At 40.7% G+C, this 21,412-nt stretch overlaps 1 protein-coding gene across 2 annotated transcripts in view; it reads left to right on the forward strand.

The window, feature by feature from the left end:
- PLCB1 (phospholipase C beta 1) overlaps window positions 1-21,412 on the forward strand; it is a 361,445-nt gene that overhangs the window by 269,125 nt on the left and 70,908 nt on the right. For both annotated transcript variants that reach the window (XM_082050060.1, XM_082050061.1), the window contains exons 15-23: window positions 2,949-3,019; window positions 3,605-3,701; window positions 7,453-7,537; window positions 8,607-8,731; window positions 9,719-9,873; window positions 11,592-11,756; window positions 13,679-13,778; window positions 16,237-16,341; window positions 17,100-17,209. In XM_082050060.1, the coding sequence (XP_081906186.1) occupies window positions 2,949-3,019; window positions 3,605-3,701; window positions 7,453-7,537; window positions 8,607-8,731; window positions 9,719-9,873; window positions 11,592-11,756; window positions 13,679-13,778; window positions 16,237-16,341; window positions 17,100-17,209 (1,013 nt within the window). The remainder of the gene's footprint in view (window positions 1-2,948; window positions 3,020-3,604; window positions 3,702-7,452; window positions 7,538-8,606; window positions 8,732-9,718; window positions 9,874-11,591; window positions 11,757-13,678; window positions 13,779-16,236; window positions 16,342-17,099; window positions 17,210-21,412) is intronic.

The following is a 21,412-nucleotide window of genomic DNA, read 5'->3' on the forward strand; positions in this document are numbered from 1 at the left end:
GGAAGAAAGAGAGAGTGGAATTGCCTCCATGATTTCATGGTCACTAAATAGAAAACTGGATAACGAGTCGTAGGCTTGGTGTGTGCAGATGCATCAGTACGTTGGTGCTGCATGCCAGCTGAGACCATGGCCCACTGTTACGAAGGACACTGTTTTAGCAAACTGAATAAAGTTCATTTTTTCCTTGTTAAAAATCAGCAAGTGCTGATGGTACAGCCTGTGGAAAAAGCAAAATGTGATTTCCCTCCCCAGGATGCTGATGGCTGCCTAAATGTTACAGAGCTAACAAGCTGCGCCAGCAAGTACCACATTTATAATCTATTCGGGCTGTTATTTTAAAGGAGTCTGCGAAAGCAGATTACCAGATTCTTCTGAATTTCAAGCAATGTATAACCTTTAGTTTCATTAGGCTCTCAATATCTGTCACGCTGCTGAGGCATGGTGAGAATGGATAATATTTAGCTCTCTGTTTCCTCAACCCGTGGTAACAGGGATTTGGCTTGTCATTGCCAGCTCTCCTCTCCTCATCATCTTCCATTCAGTGTTACTGTGCTGAACCCCTCACCCCATCCGTTGGGATTCAGCCTCCTTTGTCTACTTCTCATGTTGCCCCATGAGCATTTTTATTCCTTCCTCACGCTGCCCCTCTCACCAGGGGCAGCTCCTTGAAAACATCCTTGAAACTGCCCCATTACTCCACCAAGAAGTTTCCTGTGCTCTTCTGCCTATAAGCAGTTGACAGTACCTGCATTCTAAGTTACCTGTTGTGGCAGGGAGCGAAATATTTTCATTTCTTGATGTTCCTCTGTCCATGGGCAAGCTGTTCTCATACATGGAGGGCAAGCCCTTGGAGCAGGGTTCTCCATTTTCACTGTACTTGTATGCCACACAGCATGGAGTGGTCCTGTCCTGACCTGGGTTTGTAGTCCCATCTAAATGTGAATAATAATTATGCCATTACAGGTAGTTATTCTTTAGACAAGTTCACACATACGTACTAGACTTGACCTGCGGCACAGCTACATATCCCAGCCCACGTGCGTTTATCATTCATGGTGTCTGTGCCATCCTGGGAAGGGGTAAGAGTGATGGCACAGGGCTGATCTCACCGCCGCTGCGGGAGGGTGAGCGTGAAGGTGTCCACAGCACAGACATCTCCTCAATCTGGCCAAGGTTTGCTCTGACTTTGTGTCCCAGCAGTGTAACAGGAAAAGAAGGTTGGGTTTGAGCACAGGACCGTGCTGCTGGGTGAAAGGCAGTGCAGATGTAGTCATACTTTCTAAAATACTAATTTTAATTCTGTGTTTGCAATCCTGTGTATTATTTGTCCTGGTTTTGCTGTCTGATGCAGAACTTGAAAATGAGATCTAATCTCCTTGGGAGTTTTCTTGTTAAATATTTTAAAATAAATGAATAATGTGTTGCGTACTTTCCTCCCTGGACACTTCTAGCAAGAACAAGCCATCATCTACCTGGTATCTCAGCAGTGCAAACTGGCTGCGTCTGACCATGTCCCCCTTTTTGTGGACTATGCAAAGTGTTATTTTGTCAGTCTGGTTAAATCAGTTGAGAGCTTCCCATCCAAAGACTGTCACTGCAAATCCTGGGAGAGCTTGGCCATCTCTTCACAATGTGTTGAGGTTTCCTGAGCCATCCCTTGAGCCTGTTGAGCAATCATGTTATTTTCTTCAATGAAATGTTCGTGAATAAAAGCCTGACATTTCAACATCTGCATCTGGAAGGAGGCGCAGCCTGGGTAGTCATCATTTGGTTGTGAAAGGCACACTCATTATTTAAATCATATGTGCTTTCCATGTTCACAAGGGACCCACTGGGCATGATTCAATCCTGCTGGAACAAAGAGGAGTTTCTTTATTGACTCAGTGGGCTTTGGATTAGATCCTAAATTGACAGGAGGAACCAAGACTGAATTACCATTCTCTGGAGAGTATGGGAATGCTGCACAGTGGTTAGATTTTTGTGCTGCCAAAATAAAATTGCCACTGCTGAAAGCAAGCTGAAAGGTTTGTGGAGTAAAATCTTCAGGGAGCATTGTCGGTCTTACAGGTGTGGATAGGTGACTGCAGTGGAAGTTAAACCTTCTTTTCCAGAGTCATCTTAAGTTGCACAGTGTATAGTTTATGACAGCCAAATCCACAGGAGAAGTTACAAAAGAGAAAGATAAGATTGATAGTCTTTAATGGTTTAATTTCTGGTGCAACCAAATCAAAATATTTTGGAGGCGAGGGGAGGCATTCCGTAATTAACAATAAAGAATGTGTCTTGCCTATAGGAATTTGATGAGTACACCTCAATTGGCAACAAGGCATAAAATGTGTTTTATTTGGTCCCATTTACTCCATCAGTACATTTTGAGGGAAAGGATGAGCCTCCTGCATAATCTTTGCATTGTTTGGTTTGCACTGCCCTCAGCCGGTGTGTGCGAGCTGTGCCGGCAGCAAGGCTCACCTCACTGGGATTGAAGTCCAGCTGATGCTGAATCTCATCCATTTTCATGCACAGTTTCTTCACTGAAGGTTATGCAGGGATCCTGCAACAGAGAGGGAGTATGAACTCACATCTCAAACCCCAGGGCTGTGCCACAAGCATGAGAACATCTCTTCAGAGTCGTTTGTGATACTGTTCCTGCACGCTGTGCACACTGTGCGCACCACAGCATTCTTTCCTCAGTGCCCATGATTTCTAAACACTGAGCATCCAGCAGCTGCAAAGGAAGAGCTTTTGTTTGTTTGGGCAGCAAGAAGTTATCGGTGCTGAGGATGGATTAATCTCTCGAGACAGTGTATTTGATTTGTGCAGTGACAAAAAGCACATATATAATGTAGTCTTCTTTAAGCAGTGCTACTTGCACATCTTTATCGAATTTACCGCTGGTGTTTGTAACTATTGCTTCAGCCAGTAATTATCTTCTGCTTAAAACTTTTCAGGAGAAGCAGAGATTGAGAGCGATGATGATGATGACTATGATGATGACTGTAAAAAGTCGTCGATGGATGAAGTAAGGGTGTAGATATGTTTTGCGGTGATGGGTCGGTTCCAGCAGTTGTGGGTTGGCTTGTGTTACGAGGACCGGGACTACCATCTAGTGGAGAAAGGACGGCAAAGCACTGGGAAACACAACACCAACTTCTTGAAGTTGGTTGTTAATTGGTTTGGAAGCACATCTTTGCTTTGTTTATTTATATTTTCATTTACTGAAGAATGAGAATTAATAGCACCACAGCTAATCTGTTTTAGACAACTGCTTGTGGTGTATTTAGCATTGTTGGTAGAAAAACTTGACATCAAAAACTGATTATTTATCAGACAGTACTGATAAATGTACTCAGCACTATGCATGGGTCCGATCCCTAGGAGTCACATAAAAAGCATGAATACAGCAGAAGTTTAATTAAACATTGACATTTCATAATAAATTTTCTTCTTTACTTTGTGAATTTCCCTGTGTGAAGCATTGACTTCACTAAACTGGGATCAATGCAAGATATCACAGTTGATAGAAAACTGGGCTTTGGTTATTGATGGCCTCCGATGGCCACCGTCAACAGATCAAAACTGCAGCGTCTTCCCTTCTCTGTCCTAGGGTACTGCTGGAAGTGAGGCTATGGCCACAGAAGAGATGTCTAACCTGGTGAACTACATTCAGCCTGTGAAGTTTGAGTCATTTGAAGTGTCAAAAAGTAAGTAAGCTAAGCATGAGCAACATCTTATACTGGAAATTACCTCGCAAGTGTTTGGAAGGAAGTTCTGGAGAAATGCTACTTGGCTTCCTCTCAGTTAGATACAGGCACGCCGACAGAAAATGTTCGCTTGGTATCCAGCCAAATAAATCCATATTTACTTTGAAACCTGCATTAGACTAAATATCAAACTTTATCAACAGTAAACATGGTGCCATTTCAAAAGCATTTTTGAAAATGTACTTACATCGTCTTTGTTGTCCATGACTGAAGAGTAACTTAAGCAGTTTGAGAAAGGTGGTCGTAAATATTCCTTCAGGTTGAGCAAGTGCTTTATAGTTTATCTCTGCTACTTTTATAGAGGATTCAGTGTAAGCAGAGTCCACCCTTTCCCGTATGCAGATTCACTCGTTCCTGCCTCTGTGTGTTGTATAGAAAAGGCCATAATTTCATCCCCTGCTGGCTTTTACAGAAGATGCCTTGCTAGGAATGCACTCAGTGGCATCCTCAATAAACACTGCAGCATCTTTTCCTTTCTTGGTGCAGAACCCCCTACTGTTTGCCTGCCCTTTTTCACTTTGTTTTGACAAGTTGCAATGTGCTCTTGGAGCTTTTTAGTTAAAGAAGTGTGTAGCATTTTAATTTTTTATGGGTTTGTGGAGGCCTTACCAGAGGACAGGTAATTGGTGCCTGAGTCCATTTCCACATACAAGATTTTGCATTGACTCATTGTGAATAATAAACATATAAGAAGTTATCTACCTGTTCATTTGTATGCGGGTATTTATACAGATGCACACACGAGCATTTCCAAAATCATGCAGAGAGGTATGCTTGTTCCATATAGTAGTGTCCCTTTGGATGTTTGTAATCTCCTCTAGCTCTAATGGGAATTACAAGAACACAGTGGGAAGGATATATTCCTTCTGGAAAGGGAGCCCTGTGAATCCTAGCAGGGCAAGCTGATACAGCTCATATAAAATTGTCTTGTGTAGATTTATTCTGTTCACATGCTTTTCCGAGTTCCATCTTTTGTAAAGAACTGGAGACGGCCAGATTTTTTATCCTAAATCTTGATGTGACCTTTGATCAGTCATACTGTTTCCGTGAACTCATAAAGTTAAGGGATTAGTACGTCTGGTCTTTGTGTCAAAAAAACCTCCATCATGTGGTAAATGTTAAAGCAGTGGCCTTATGTGGTAAATGTTGGTGGCTGGTTAAAGCAGTGGGCCCTATCGCATGACTTGTGGCTTCTGGGCTTAGTCCTGGCCTGGACTCACTGCTGGACCTTCAATAAATTCAGTAGAGGTGAGTTGAATGAAGAAGGAATTAAATGAGGATTGTTTTTCCATTTGCTGCCTATCGAGTTGTTGCCCAAATTTTATTTTCGTTTGCCTGACTTCGTTTCCCTAAGTGTAGAGTTCCAAAATGGTTTTTATACAGTTTCATCTTTTCAGTGTTACCGCAGTTTTCTAATTTAAAATTTTCTAATTCAGAATTTGTTTTTATTTGTGATCCTGGCTTCCATAGTGATAAAAGCACCTCACTGTTTCTGTCATTTACATGTTACAGAAATGCATTTTCTGGTCTTGAATCCAACTTGTTAACAGAAATGTTGAGTAGCACTGGATCCGTAACTGTCCCCTGATTGCTCTGACTAGATATGTTCCCTTTCTCTGACAGCAAGTAGCTATAACTGTAATTTTTCAAGTTTTTCAGGCAGTTTCTCAATGAGTTTTTGTTCACTCCATGGTGACTTCCTTCTGATAAGATAGCACAGTGTAATGTATCACAAGAGAGAAATGTGTCTCCTGCACGGTGTTCTCTTCAAAGAGCAGTTTTCTTAATCCTCTCCAAATACTACAAGGAAATAATTGTTCTTATTTTAATTAGGAGTTTGATTAAGCCCTGGACATTTAGTAACCAAGACATTTAACAGCTGCCAGTTCTGTTTTCCTACAGATGCTTTGCTTCAAGCTAAGGCTGAGAGATACAGTATATTGCTACAACAGATTCCAGCACCTATATTCTAAATAGAATAAAACAGCTCTATATGTGTTGGTAGTGCTTTCCCATTAGTAAGGAGGAAGGATGAAGTAAGAATAATCTCAGTGCCTTAATGTGGAGGTGAGCTGGCTGGAGTAGAGTCTGGAGAAAGCGAGGAGATTGCTTGTTGGGAAGGGAGTGGGAGGAGAGCAGCCTCTAGGGAATCTTTTGCCATTAGAAGATAACAACTATGAATAATGGCAGTTGAATGATCGTTGCTAATTAGAATTAGGCAACACAATAAAGTCTGAGTCTCAACTCTCCTAGGGGGGAAGAATCACTTTTGGAACTCCACCGTCATCCTCTGACTCTTCAGCATACACTGGGAACAGTTTGTAGTTCACAAACTGGCAGCACATTTTCCTCTCATATTGGCCCAATCTAGTTCCTCACTTCTTTGGATCCACTGCTTCCTTTTTGGCTTCCCGTAAGGGAAGCGCCCACCTGTTTCTGTCCTGCTTCTCTCTGCAAGACAAGTGCTTTTCTTCAGTTTTATCCCTCTCCTGCAGCTTCGCAGTTTGACTTCAAAGAGCCAGCCAGGCTGGCCTCCTGGCCATCCCTCAATTACTGCAGCACATTTGCTTCAAAAATGGGATGAGGGCAAGCCTTTTCTCTGCTTTACTCTTTGTTTTCAATAAAGTGATGAGGCTGGAGAGTTCATGTTATAGCACAGGCGCTGTTTCTCTCATTTTTAAAGAGAGCGGTGCTGAGATATCTGATGGATATTACCTCCCAGCGCCAGGCAATCTACCCAGCTGATTGTGATAAATTGGCAAGCTGTCATTTTACAGATATCTTTTGTGCAAAAGTGTAAAGGAAAATATACTGATGCTAGAAGGGTCTTGCCTTAGGCTCTCTGCTACAGCATGTCGCATGGGTACATTGAAGAGCTGTGCACACATCAGGCAAAGGTGAGTAACAAATGATAAATTAATATTCAGTCCCACTGAGTTACAAGCTTAGAATGAGCTTTTCATCACTGCCAGGTCAGAAAGTTTGACCAAATTAAAGAGGTCATAGAAGCTGCACATCAGTCCAGGGTTAGGTCTGAAGACCTGCTGGGACACAGGAGGGTATCTTCAGGCTCAATTGGATAGCGATGTTTCCATGGCTGTTTGAGACAGATGTGACCTTACTCTGACATACTGAAGATAACGAGAAGTGCTGTAGGCGCAGCTAGCGCACTGCTTAGTTTAATCTGATACGGGCATTAGTTATTATAGCTTCAACTTGGCTAAGAGCCCTTGCATCTGCCTGCAAAGACAATCTGGAGATCCAGCAGCGCCTTCTGCGTTCCCCACAAAAGCTACTGTATTGCCTCCGCGGCTCACCTGTGAGCTTTGAGCTCTACCTCTCCACTATATCAACAAGGTATTTTGCAAGCAAATATGAGGGATTGCTGCGTGTGCACTGAATTTCTGTTGCCGGCAGCTGGAACGGCAGCAATCCCAGGCAGTACCAATGCCCTTAATTTGGGCAGCGCTCCTGCAAGTTCAGACCGAGCCCTTGAGTATGTTCAGAGCTCGCTCGCTGCTGTCAGCAAACGATTGTGTACGTAAATTCTTTGAGATCAAGGTGAAATGAGCTGGTGAACAACAGGTGGGGTTAGGGGGCTGGGACTAAACCAGTAGTTTTCAGCTCATGTGTCACATATGATTTCATGCTCTAATGTGTCGCTGTTTTTATTTCCCCTTTAAACTTCCAGAACGCAACAAAAGTTTTGAAATGTCTTCCTTTGTGGAAACCAAAGGGCTTGAGCAACTTACGAAGTCTCCTGTGGAATTTGTGGAGTATCCTTGACTTTCAGAAAGCTGCTTTCTTAGCCTTTCTATATCTGAGATCTGTTACAGGGCTTTATTGACATTTGGAGACAGGAGCTACGGAAATAGGGAACCCCAATGAAATTTGTAGATTTGACTGTCTTCCTAGATAAATTAATTGGCCTGAGTTCTGATGAGCTAATTTAAAAGCTGACATGAGTCCTTGTGCTGTGGGCTAGGACCAGAGGTAATACGTATAAACTACATATTGAACACCTCATACTTCATATTCTCATTGTTACATTTATCATCCTATATGAGGTGGTATGAGTTATGGTGAGCAAATTGTCAAAATGTGACTGATGGTTTTTTGCAAAGTCCCAAGAACAACCTTGCTTTCCCATCATACCTCTAGTTCTAAGAGCACTGAGCTGTTTTATTGCCACACATTTTTTTTTCTTTATTTTTTTTTTAATAACTTTAAAAGAAAAACTAAGGAGCATTCTGTTTAGACCTTTTGATGTTTCTCGATGTATCTCATCATGGCTGCAGTTAAGAATGAATGGTCAAGATAAAAAAGTGCCTTAAAGAAGATTAATGGAACGCTATTTCCACAGATAACCTGCAGCATGTTCTCATCTCCGAGATTTGTAGACTCAGCTATAAGAAGTGCACACTCATCATTTCTGTCCAATGCTTATTCCAGAAAAGCACTTTTTAACTGAGCATCTCTCCCCCACCAGAGTAAGATCTGTTGCTTACAGCTATTTGGCCTCTATAAATGCAATCTTAGGAAACTCCAAAATTAGTAACTGTAATGACAAATGGAATGTTATGAGTTCTTTTTAATGCCTATGCCTGTGCTATTTCCCTGTTTTTTCTGAGTAGTCTGTACAGAAGCAAACAGCACCTTTAGTTACCCCGTATTTATCATGTCTCCTACAAAACTGTGCACCTCTGGAAGTGTTATGGTTGCAGAAATTCAATAAGGAACCCACTGTCATTCTGTAAACAGCACCTGCATTCAAATATTGCAGTCGCACTTCCCTGCAAAGTGATTTTTGTCACATGTACTGTATCTTAACTGCTCACCGTTTAGATATAACAAAATGCAGCTAAGCCGAATTTACCCAAAGGGAACACGTGTAGATTCTTCAAACTACATGCCACAAGTCTTTTGGAATGCCGGCTGCCAAATGGTTGCTCTTAACTTCCAAACTGTAGGTAAGTTATGCTGGTCTCTAGATTTTGTAATTTGTACCTTACCACTTCCCTCCTACACTTTCCGATTCATAGGTAGGAAAGGCTTTATGCATCAAAAGATGTCTAGTGATAGAATGTTACTACAGAGCTGTTAATTAACATTTTTTAACACCATTTTGTTTTTTATCTAGGAATATTCATAATTACCATGCTGCAGCTAGTGTAATACACATACAAAATGCCCTCTATATTGTCATCATTTGTAAGTGGTTACCATTGTGCAGCATTTCAGACCTGGCAGGGGTTTTTCCTGTGTCTTACAAAATCTCGGTATATCAAGGCATAAGGTACTTAGCAAATTCCACTTCAAAAATGAGTGTTTAAGAAACAAAGACATCTGGGCTCTTAGATGTACAAGTCACTTTTGAAATGCAATGTGTTGTCTTCCAAAGCTATGTCTGTTCTGAGACATACAAATATCTATTGCATCCCAGGATGTATCCCAGCCATGATCTGCCTCTGGGCATGTGGTACTATGGTATCATGCCCTTTTTCCTTTCCAGTTGTGCCCATGTATAAACCACCTTTCCATGGAAAGCAAATGCCTATGCAGGCTGGGAGTCTGCAGAGTAGTAAAAAACTCTTTGGGCCAGTATCAACCAAGTATCACATACCCAGCATCTTATGAAACTTAAGTACTCTGCTGGGTCGAGTACCACAGTGAAACACCAAGGGACTCAAAACCTAAGCATCAAGGCCTCTTTTAAAATTTGAAAATGTTATCTATTGAGTAATCTCTCAAAGATGTCTTCCGGATGTCTTTTTCTTGTCCAAAGAATCCAAGAGAGTGGATGTAATCACATCTGAAACCTCTTTTAACAAGCAACAGTGTGCCATAAATAGCTGTTTACACCACAGTCACTTTGAAATTACAATAAATAACGTTACTGCTTTTTTACGCTGTTATCTAACCAGGATGTTATTCTTATCAATATTTTTAACACCTAGATTTGTCTATGCAAATAAACATGGGAATGTACGAGTACAATGGCAAAAGCGGATACAGGTTAAAGCCAGAATTCATGAGAAGACCAGACAAACACTTTGATCCATTTACTGAAAGCATAGTGGATGGAATAGTAGCTAACACCTTGTCTGTCAAGGTATGTGTGCCACCGGTAAAACTACGCTCATGACAATGTTAGAGCTTAGATATATTTTTGTTATGCAGTGGCCTAGCGAATGACCATACTAAGTCAAAAGAATAAAATGCATTTCATTTTATGGAGTGATATTTCATTTTTAAATTGCAGGGTATCTTCTGCCTCACATTTCATATTGTAGAATAAATAAATGTATTTTTATGCGTATGTATTCTTTTCCATAGAAGTAGTTGGGAAGTGAATTCAAGAGTAGTTTGGCTGTGTTTTTAGTAATGAAGAGCTGAATTTAAAGCACGCTGTTATAAAGCGGTAGCTTGCACTGGAATGGCTAGAGCAGTACACTGTGTAATATAAATAAATTTTCTGGTTCCCTGTAAGTTCTCCAGCAGAACTGTGGAACCATAAATGTCAGCTGCAGTTCATTGCCAGCTCGCTTTTCTTCATTCCTTTTAAGGGCCTCTAATGACGTTGAAGGACCACTAGGAATCTGCAAATTGAAGACTAGAGGGATAGATTGCATTGGCTATGACAGGATGATGAATTTATATATTGGGTATATCTCTAGTTATAAAAACATAAACTTTCTAAAATTCTGTTATTCCTTTAATGGGCTTGTCCATTAGAACAGTGTCCATATTATAGAATCCACCTGCAAAATATCCTCTTGTTTTCTTTTAGAGAAAGCAAGTATTTCCTCTCAGGCTGCAGACACAAGTGTAGCAGAGCAGTGCTGGGAGGAATATGAATAAAGGAAGAACCTGATGACATGCATGGTATAAACCAAAATTGACTGTGTGGCAATGACCTTTTGTGGTGACCTGCAATCATGGAAGTTTTCAGGTCCCACTGTGGGTTTGGAGGCACTTCCTTCTGTGATTTAAGTAAATGGAGGTGGAAATCATTCAATAGCTCTTAGGAGATGCACAGCATTTTTAACAGGAATGTCACAAGTCAGCTGCTTCTGCCTGCTTGGTGAAGACTCCCCTGGTTATACTGTCATTTCCTATACAAGATGCAGTTGAGAATGGATTCGGATTTGTTTTAGGCAAGCCTGAATTTGTTAAGGTACAGTGACACTGCTACATATTCCTGTACCAATTTATTTTCTGCAGTAATTGCAGGCTTTAACTTTTTAAAGCTGAAAGTTGTGTTTCCTAGTAAATACAGGACTAGGAAAGACCAGCTATTTTATCCTGGTTTTGTTTTCATAGTGAAACTCACCCTCTGTGAGGAGCCTTTATTAAGATACCAAATTTTTACCTTGTTTTCTCCCTTGCAGCTAAAAGCAAATGTAGTTTCTATGCTACTTAAACCTCTTTTCTTCCAGCATTTTTTGAACCTGTTGTTGCAACTGAATAGAGTGTTGAGAGTTCTCAAAGATGCTATGTTGTGGAAATAAGCAGCTAGCTTGAGGAACGAGATCCAAACAACTGTTCCTGCTGAGGGAAGGGCAGCAGCATGATCTCAACCACATTATTGCTCATAGGGGAATTCAGGACCACAGGGTCACAGGAAATTGGGCCTCATAAGTTGCTTATTTTCTGTGTCTGCAATGTTAAACAGTGTTTTTTAGTTTATTGTGGATTTGCATTTGTTTTGGTTTTATTTTAAATGCATACTCTCTGGTCGTTAATGAGAATTAATCATCTGCATTTCAGCCGGTCATTTCCTAATCCACCGAAGTGGTCTCTAGTGATCTTCCTTTATTTTGGTTTTAGATAATTTCAGGTCAGTTTCTTTCTGATAAAAAAGTCGGTACCTATGTAGAAGTGGACATGTTTGGCCTGCCTGTGGATACAAGAAGAAAAGCTTTGAAGACCAAGACCTCTCAAGGCAATGCAGTTAATCCCATCTGGGAAGAGGAAACCATAGTGTTTAAGAAGGTTGGTGTAACACTTGCTTCCCAAACATTCATTGTGCTTGTTTTATCACTGACCAGGAGAGCAATTCTGTGGACTAGTAAAACTTTGCATTTGTTAGAAAGAAGATAAAGAGATTCCAAATCGTTCGTTCTTGAACTGTTTATTGTTAACCGCCTTTGGTGTAATTTTGCTACTCTAGTCGTGCCATCTCCTACTAAAATAAAGGATTTTAAAGTCGCCTTGATTCTTTCACTGCCACAGCCAGAAAGAGCAGACCTGTTGGCAGACTGCATGGCACGGTGCAGTGCTGTGCTATGGATGAGCAAGCACAGATCCCAGAGCAGTTGAGCTGAGTTACTGTTTTGCCTTGGCTGAAGGGCCCTACTGCAAAGCAGATCCTGTTAACCTGTGAGCAAGATGATGTGAATACAGCTATAACAATCTGGCTGTCCCAGCTAACACGTCCAAAGCAATCTGTTATTGTGCCGTATAAATACAGCCTAGGTCATGAAACCACATAAATCCCATCTGCTTGAAATGAGACGGAGGCTCCTGAGTTACTCGTGCAATTTGAACAATATTACTCAGACTCAATTCTCTAGCCTCTGAGGAGCAGAAAATACTGAGCGTGTTTTGGGATTGTGCAATGTGGATGTTTTATTGTGCTTCACGATATACTTGGCAGCCAGTTTTCTAGCAGGATTTCTGGGTTTTGCTTATTGGCACCTGTGGTTAAATGGATCCTGAGTCCAGGTGTTTGTAAAACAATTTCTTTCCTATTTCTCTAGGCAAATGTAGTTCACAGAGATGTTTATACAACTGGTGCTTGCAGCCCTGCTTTCTAGGGAGTACAGCCCTTTTCCCTGAATATTTGGCCTTCTGAATGACTTTCCTTTGGCGGCCTGCCAGTGCTTAAGTTTGGAAACATCGCTAGCATTTTCCTTCTGTAATGAACTTCTAATTAGTGTACTTCATTTCTCTATTTAGTTAACGATCATGCCTGACTGTCTCTATGCTCAGAGAAACATAGATTCCTATTTTTAGTAATCTTGAAAATAAATCAGAGAAACTCTTTGTTTTGGATCGTTGCTTTTTTGTTTGTTTCTTTCTTTCTTTCATTGTCTAGATAAATTTTAGCATATGTTCTGAAGAAATGCAAATATATGCCCAGGTTAAAAATATGTGTATTTGTATGTATATTTGCATCAAGTAAGAAAATGAGATTAATTATGCTGTACATTTTTTTAAAGTAATATTAAAGATTCCTAACTTAGTAGGGTAGTTTAAGTAACCATTTTTTGATTTCTTGTTTTCGTTTTTTCACTGTTTGGCCTTCTTTCTTATGTAGTGCCAAGAAAGCATCCGCTGCTAGTAAACATCCTGCCTGATTAAATGTCTTTAGCCCAGCCAGTGAGTGTGCACTGAAAAATCCTACTGGGGTTGACCTGGTTCATGTAATTCACACATTCAAACTCTGCAAAACAGGTTGAGTTGCTTGTTGAGTTTTCAACACTAATATGCCAATCAGTGACTTTTCTCAGAAGTAAGTAATCCCACTGGCATAAACACAAAGGAAAAAAACCCAACCAAACATGTTAGGGCTGTGAGTAATAAACAGAGAACAAAGTGGCATTCAAGTGTGATAGGAGTTGAGCTGGCAAAGTCTCATAGTGAAAATGTACCGTCAAATTACTGGGTTCAACATACTATGCACACGTTCCATGTCAAGTTTCTTGATTGAAAAATGTTTCTGTGAGAGTTATTTTGGCACACATGGGTGTATACACCCTGACCTCTTACATGGCAAGACCTTCCTATGGATGTGTAGCTGTTACTGTCTGCTAGACTGAACTTTCTTTTTCTATCTGTTATACAGCCTGTGTCTGAAAGGAGCTGTTTCATTCACTGCAGAAAGTTAGTAATGCAGCACTATTGCCTTCTAGGTTGTTTTGCCTTCCCTGGCATGTCTGAGGCTAGCAGTGTATGAAGAAGGAGGGAAATTTATTGGTCACCGGATATTACCAGTCTCAGCAATTCGACCAGGTAAACTTTTTTCTCCATTGAGACGGATGTTTTGTAGCGAAAAGAAGCAGCAAGCCAGAATCCCAGTGCTGTAAATCAGCAAGAACTCTTCAGATTTATAGCAACTGGGGATTTGAATAATCTCTCTCAACTTTGACAAGGAAAATACCATATTTCCCCAGAAATGTAAACTTGTAATGAGCCAGGAAAACCAATAGAATTAAGCATCAGAGGCATGGTTGGCACTTACTGGTCTCCAGTAGATCAATTGCATGGTCACAATTTTATGCTAAAAAGTGCAATTGTATACTTCTAAGAGGAAAGAGGGCAGCAACAGCCAATTTTGATGTCATCTTTGTGAGAATGGGAGATTGCTGGGAATTAAAGCAAAACGTACTCCTTTAATGTCATTTTTACGTGCATGCAAGGACTGACCTCTATGCAAGCTGTTGTATCTCTGCAAAACCTTTAAATCAACCCAAAATTGCTTTCATCTTTATTGCTGAAAATTTAAAAAGAGAAAAATCATTACTGGCCTCTTCCAAACCATATAATTATTTCTGTTATAATTAGTGGCCACTTAACTGCAAATTGTCTTGTGCAACAACTCAGCCCTTATTTTCCAGGCCAGAGACTTGTTAGAGATGATGTTTCAGAGCAGTGACATTGGCATTTTGAGCAAGAGAAGCGTTTGACTTCAGCTCCAGCTTTTCCAGTGAGGGGAGGGGAGGAAACTACATTAGGCCAAGCGTATGGGCCATAAACATGCTCCCAGCTTCACTCACGGTGGAAAAGAAAGAACATCTATGTCTACTCTGTACCTTATCTAGGCAGTCCCAGCAATAGCACAAAGCTTACATGTCCCAGTTGTTGTCCATGTTATTCCTGGAGACCTGATATCAGGTAATGTATAGATCAGATCCTTCTTCTCTCCCTCTCCCTCTTCTTCTCTCTTTCTCCTACCCTGCTCTTGGCCGTGCAACCCTGGCCATTCTATTGTGCCACCTCTGCCAATCTCCACACCTTTTTTTTGTGAGCCAACTCAGCTTGTCAATCCAGCAGAAAACTCTCCACTTTGTTCTCCTGGCTTTATGGATATAATTGCCTCATGGAGGATCTGTCAAGCTCCAGAGGAAAATAGGTGATTGGCATGGGAAGGATTTCCCTCTTCCGATGGAACTGTTACCACAGCTGATCCTCTTTCATGGCACTGACCCTTCAAGCAGCAGGATCCATTCAGCAGAGCACTGAATCATGTACTACTTTTAAGCTCATGCTTTTTAGAACAAAGGCCACTGTGTTAAAGCATACAAGGACTTTTGAGAGCTTTTTACCCGCAGGCCTATCTTCTGTCCTTTTGACTCCAGTAGTTATTAGTTTATAGCATGTGATGTAGAACAGCGTGTTGATTTTAGTTTGCGTACATGCTGAAAATTTGCTGGAGGAGCTTGAGAGAACTGAGAAACCTTTGTAATTTCTGTCTTTTATGAGACATTATTGAAAACTTTATCATACTGTCACACAAATCCACAGAATTAGCATTATTCACAAAGCAAGGATTTAACCATTACTTTGAGGGGGAGTTGCTCACATCACCCAAATGGGGATGTCCCCAGGTCATTGCATCCTGCTTGTGACTTGTATCTTGACACTACTCCTATGTGCTGCTCCGTAGTTGTGCCTCAGAACAACTTCAGCCATGGTGCAAAGAGGCACCAGCTTGTGAGGCAGAGGATGCAGCTTTGCAGCACTGCACTTCAATGCTGTAACAGTTTGTTGCTGCATCTGGAGTTCCTTTTCTCCCACTCCTACCTGTGCACTTCCATCACTGTCTTTAAACTGGCATTAATACATCTGACCTTATGGTGAGGCATTGTGGGGAGATAAATTGGTGGAAGACCCTTCATAGCTTCTGAAGGCTGCTTTTTTGGGAGTCTAGTTCACTGAGCTGCCTATCTACAAAGTCAGAAAAATGTCAGTGAGCAAGAGAAAGAGCAGGAGATGATGGTAGGTGGCTGGGGGAAGGGGTTTGGGGCTGCCCCATCTGTGGTGCCTTGCCATTAACTTGGCTAAGCTGCGCTGTAGTGTTTGCCCTCGCTCCCAGAAGACAGCCAGCTTTCTAAATAGTCTGAAAATAACTCCCTTTACAGATATATTTCTAAGATTGGTCACATGATAGGATTCATACACACACACTTTGTATATATAGTGCCATATTGTCTTTTTTTAAATTAGATACTATATTGTGGATGGAGTGTAAAAATAAAGAGAAAATACTGCAGTGTCATGTGCCTTTCTAACAGTCTCTGGTCTGTATACTTATCTCTGAAACCCTTCAGGTAAATCTTTCCCTACCAGAAATCCCTACGGTTGCTTGCTCAGTTGGAGCCACACTATAACTAACAAATGATAACACAAATACATTGGAAATGCCTGTGGAAGAGTTTATGCCCTGAACTGGTTGTTTCTTATTTTACAGGCTATCACTACATTTGTTTGAGGAATGAGAGGAACCAGCCTTTGACACTGCCAGCTCTCTTTGTGTACATAGAGGTCAAAGACTATGTACCTGATACTTACGCAGGTAAGTCTGTGACATTTGCCTGCTGGGAAATATGGAAGTTAATTGAAACACAAAGTGAATGTGGTGTAGATGACTTATCCCATATTGGGATAAGAGTCCTTCGCATTTGATGGATCATTGTCTCATCTCTCATATAAGATGGCCTGATTTATGGCAGCCTGCCTAAGGTTTAAGATTTGGGCCAGCTCTTTTATTTTCAACAGACATCGTATGAATCTAAAGGGGAAATACCCCAGGCATTTGCCATTGAAACACAAATGAAGCTTTGCTTACATGGCACGGTAATAAGTAACTGTTTCCTAAGCGAAGTGCTGTGCTTAATGTAGAGCATTGTATTTTGGAATTGGCTCTAAGCAAGGTTGGGTTTAAAGACCGCACTGGGCATCTTCAATGAAAAACAGTATTCTGTAGAGCTATTCTGATTTTTTTTTTTAAATACAGTATTTTCACTAGCGTTCCTCTATGCCTTATGTGAAGCAGGATCCTAGTTGGCTGGTACTGTAAGCTTTGAAAATCCTGATAAAACACTGTGCAGAAAATGCATATCCACGTGACTCAGTCGCAAGGTCCAAGAGAGGGTTCATGTTTGAGTATTTGTGCACGGTGGTTTACTCCACCTCACTGTTGTTTCTAGGACCTAGGTGATACCTATCAGTAGCAGATCTGTATGAAAAAATAGTGTCTCTTTCTTAAGACCCAAGGAGTACTGGGACCATAGCATAAGGGGTTTGAAACTGAAGTATTTCCATTATTTCTAGATGTGATTGAGGCCTTATCCAATCCAATCAGATACGTAAACTTGATGGAGCAAAGAGCTAAGCAGCTGGCTGCACTGACTCTGGAAGATGAAGAAGAGGTAAAGAAAGAGGTAAGGAACATTTCAGAGTCTCTGCAAATTATGCTACAGAATTTAAAAGCACCTCCTTTGTTTAGAAGGAGAATTATTGAAAGTCCCTGGAAATTGTGTGTGTTAACTCCTCCCCACAAGGGTGCTGAGGCACTGAACAGGCTGCCCAGAGCAGCTGTGCATGCCCCATCCCTGTGAATGTTCAAGAGCAGGTTGGACAGAGCTTTGAGCAACCTGGTCTAGTGGAAGGTGTCCCTGCCCATGGCAGGAAGAATGGAACTAAATTATATTTAAGATCCCTTCCAACCCAAACCATTCTGTGATTACCTGAACACCCATAAACATCTCACCTAGAATGAGACAAGGATACATTACAGCCGAGAAGCGTTTCACTGAAGGCAGCATGTTGTGCATAGAGCAAGTTACTGTTCAGTGGTAAAGAGACACCAAAAACGGGATGAAAAACCATGTTATGTGTATGCTGATTTGCAGCTTTGCTGCATAGTAAATTAAATCTTCATAAGTCATTGCCTGTTGTTTTCCAGTGTGATCCTGAAGTTCCCCTTACAAAAAAGACATCTCTGCATCAATACCTTTTCCTGAAAATATTACAAATTTCCAGAATTTCTGTCTGTGTTTCTGGAGAGGTTGTCCAGATTATGGTGTCTCTTATACATTCTCCATGAGCAAACGTGCCCCAAAGAGACCTGGTATAATCATACAATAATTTAGATGGGAAGTGGCCTCTGGAGGTCAGTGATCCAGCCCTTCATATGTATTAGAAAGAGAGATGAAGAGGGAGAAGACCATAGGGTAAATAAAGGTTAAGACCTGTTCTACCTTAGCAGAAAAAGAGGTGTTGTGTGTAAAAATGCATTATGTTATGAGTATAATGGAGAGTACTGACAGTTCAGCTTTTGTTTCTAATAAACTCTATGCACATTCAAATGATCAGTCTCTCTGTTCCCGACGTTGTCGTTGGGATGTCTTCTAGCAGTGTTTGAAAAGATCAACCCTGTATTTTAAAGATTGCTTCTGTCAGATGTTGGGCGCATCATGTGAATCAAAACGCACTCTGTACAGTTCTCTAGTGAAGATAAAGAAATGGTTTATAATCCTAAACTGCACTCAGCTCTGGTGTCTGTCTTCAATTCTCAGATGTGCAGAGCCTCATTGAACTAGATTTTGTAACCAAGAATACATTCCCAAAGCAGACCAGATGAGTGAAAGTCATTACAATTCAGTGGCCAACAATTTACTCTTCGTGCAGTGTCACAAGTTTGGCTGAATGAGGACACTCTGAAATGCTCAATAGCATCTTAGACATTTATCTAGGACGCTCTACACATGAGATTCTATTTTAATAGCAAAGTCTTTTTTTAACAGAATCCTTTAAATACCTTAGAGGTCATTTTTTACTTTTGAAAAAGTACAGATTTTCCTTGTCTACACAGGCTTATTTGTTAGTGAGAGAAATTCTGTCACAAAGTGTCTTCTAAAGCAAATGGGAAGAAGGAAAGATGAATTGTAGTGCTACCCACATGTCAAGGAGCTTGAAAGCTCATAGGATAAAGGAGCTTGTTTTTGGAGTAGCAAAGAAATATTTTTTAAAAGAAAACTGTAATTATTGTAGTGGTGTGTTTGCTCAACCTATGTAACCAGTCAGCTGCAGTAGCAAGGGACAGATATAAAACGACCGCTTTAAGTGACAATCTAAATATACCATTGTTAACTTCTGTTTATAAACACCCATTCTGGGTAAGATATTTGGCAGCTGGGCTGTACTTGAGAATCTTGAATTGCCTGATCATGTTACATGATGATAACATTTTCTTCATCAGTCAGCCGAGCTGTTTTGTTCACTTACATTGGTCCACGAGAATCACGTCAGTTAATAATTGCAGGTACGTAGCTAAATAAACCTAACTATGTTTGCCAGAACTGTACACGTAAGTTGTACACACGTAAGTGGATTAAATTTTCCTATGTACAGTTTCAAATTTACACACTCTAGATGTTTGTGTGCAAAGCTGTGCTGTCTCCTAGCGCACATTTCACCTCCCCACACCCCTCTCCCTCCCCTCACACACATTTATCTATCTGAGCTGGGTTCTTGCAGCTGTCACAGGAAAACTGGGAGGTTTTTTCTTTGCTGTGTAGAAATTTAAACTGCAGCTCTGTGAGAAGTTCCTCAGGCTTCTTGTGAAACAGTAGTCAGATAAGCTACCTAATAGTGAATCATTTTGAACAAAACACATAGCCTTTCTTTAGGCTTCAGATTACCCTGCCTGTTAATTGTCAGTGCGATAACATAAACAGAGAATGTTGAAGAACTGAAAAAATTTACAGCATCTTTTCTGTATTTATTTGCAATGTTCCCATCATGAGTGTAACATTAATTCCTGCCTCTAGCTTTCTGGTCAGTTCTTGCTTTCCAGCCTGGCCTTTAACTGTACTTATCTGGATTCAGCATACAGGTAGGGAATGCTGCCTTCTCTTCCCCTGCCTGGTGTCCTTTACAGACAGGAAGAATAAGCCATAGAAATTTGCAGAGAGTTTCTTGGGATGAATTAAACTCAGCCTAAAGTAGATTGACATCACTAGTTTGTACGTTTTCACCCCCATGGTCCCAGGAACAGCAGCGTGTAGGAAATGCCAGCCAAAGTGAAGTGCATTTTGGCTGTGCCAAATTCAGGCATAGTTTTGCAAATCATAATGATCACACCAAGTTGTAGTAACAGAAATTAAATTGATCTGACACTTGCTATAGGGAGACCATGCTCACGTTTGCTTATACTTTGCCCAGGAGGATAGAGGCAAACACTTAAGAACTGCCCACCTAGTCTGACAGTGCAGCACAGCAGAGATCTCCCAGCCCCAACACATTGCAGCTCCTTTTCTCTGGAGAAATAAAAATAAGACCTTACACATATGTACCCATATGGGTATGTACCTTTCTACTTATTTACTAAATACACTGTCTTTGAAAAGACATGGCAACGTGTGGAATATAAAACTTTCTGTGAATATTAAAACTATAAATTATAAAGCTGGATTACATCATGTTTTAAAAAGAGCCTAAAATACTCTCCACTAAGGAAAAATCATGTTTACTTTAGCATTCTGTGTGATGAATTATGAGAAGAGCAAGTGCTTTTTAATGAGATGAGATTGTTTGATGTAGTGAAAATGACTCTTTATTCACTTCCTGATCCTGTCTCACATTTCTGCTTTAGTTTCTGAAAACACATGTTCTATGTACGAAACTGACAGGCTGTATTAATAGTTTCACAAGTGATGCAGCATTTTGCAACACATACAAACCCAGTCCCCAAAAAATAAGTTAATACCCATTTTCCCATGCACTGACTTTTGGGGCACAAACTTTACAGAAGTTAGGAATTCAAGCTTTATTTGTATTAAATGTTGATGACTCATATAGAACACATGGCTTTTATTAAACTAATGAATTGCATCCTGTAAGGAGTATATTTTAAGGAGAATTGAGGGGGTAACCATGTCTCTGTGTGTTTGTCACAGCTACAGATTTTGCCAGTCACGTTATTCTACTGTCATAAAAGTTGGCTAGGTCGTGGTTTTCCTTCTTTTATTGCAGTCATTCCTGCTTGATATAAATTGAAGTTGTTGGCATTGTTTTGCAGTTGCATCATGTTTCTCACTGCAGTATCTCTCTCCTATAATTTTAGTGGAAATAGGCTGTTGAGACAGAAATCCTTTTGCAATATATAGCATGTTATCAGGGCCAAGATGAAGGAAACCGGCAGCAGGAGCAGCACAAACACAGATCAAAATGTATTTTGCCTCTGTTGATGTAGTGCAGGCTGATATTTTGCAAGTGTGGAGTAATCAAGGGGAAAAAAAACAACTCCAAGTGTGGTATCCTGCATCTGTATGTAATGTGATTACCATCAAAGAGTGAAATGAAAGCAGCTGAAGGAACAAATCCAAAACTACCCTTGGACACCATGGCAACTGGCCACTCGCTGGGACAGCGGGGAGGGGGGCTTGGCCATTTGGAAATAAAACTCGCATTGAATGACCTTCTTTTTGCTGAGCGCTTGCTTAAAACCTGATGGTCACAAGGGAAATGATGGTATTGAGTGCATAGTACAAGGTACGCTGTAAGCCTGAGCCCGTAGGAAACTGGAGAGAAAGAAAAGATCGTGGAAAATGCTTAAATATTTGGATACCACAGATGTATTT

Source organism: Streptopelia decaocto (assembly GCF_964273445.1).
Source record: "Streptopelia decaocto genome assembly, chromosome: 3".
Taxonomy (NCBI): Eukaryota; Metazoa; Chordata; class Aves; order Columbiformes; family Columbidae; genus Streptopelia; species Streptopelia decaocto.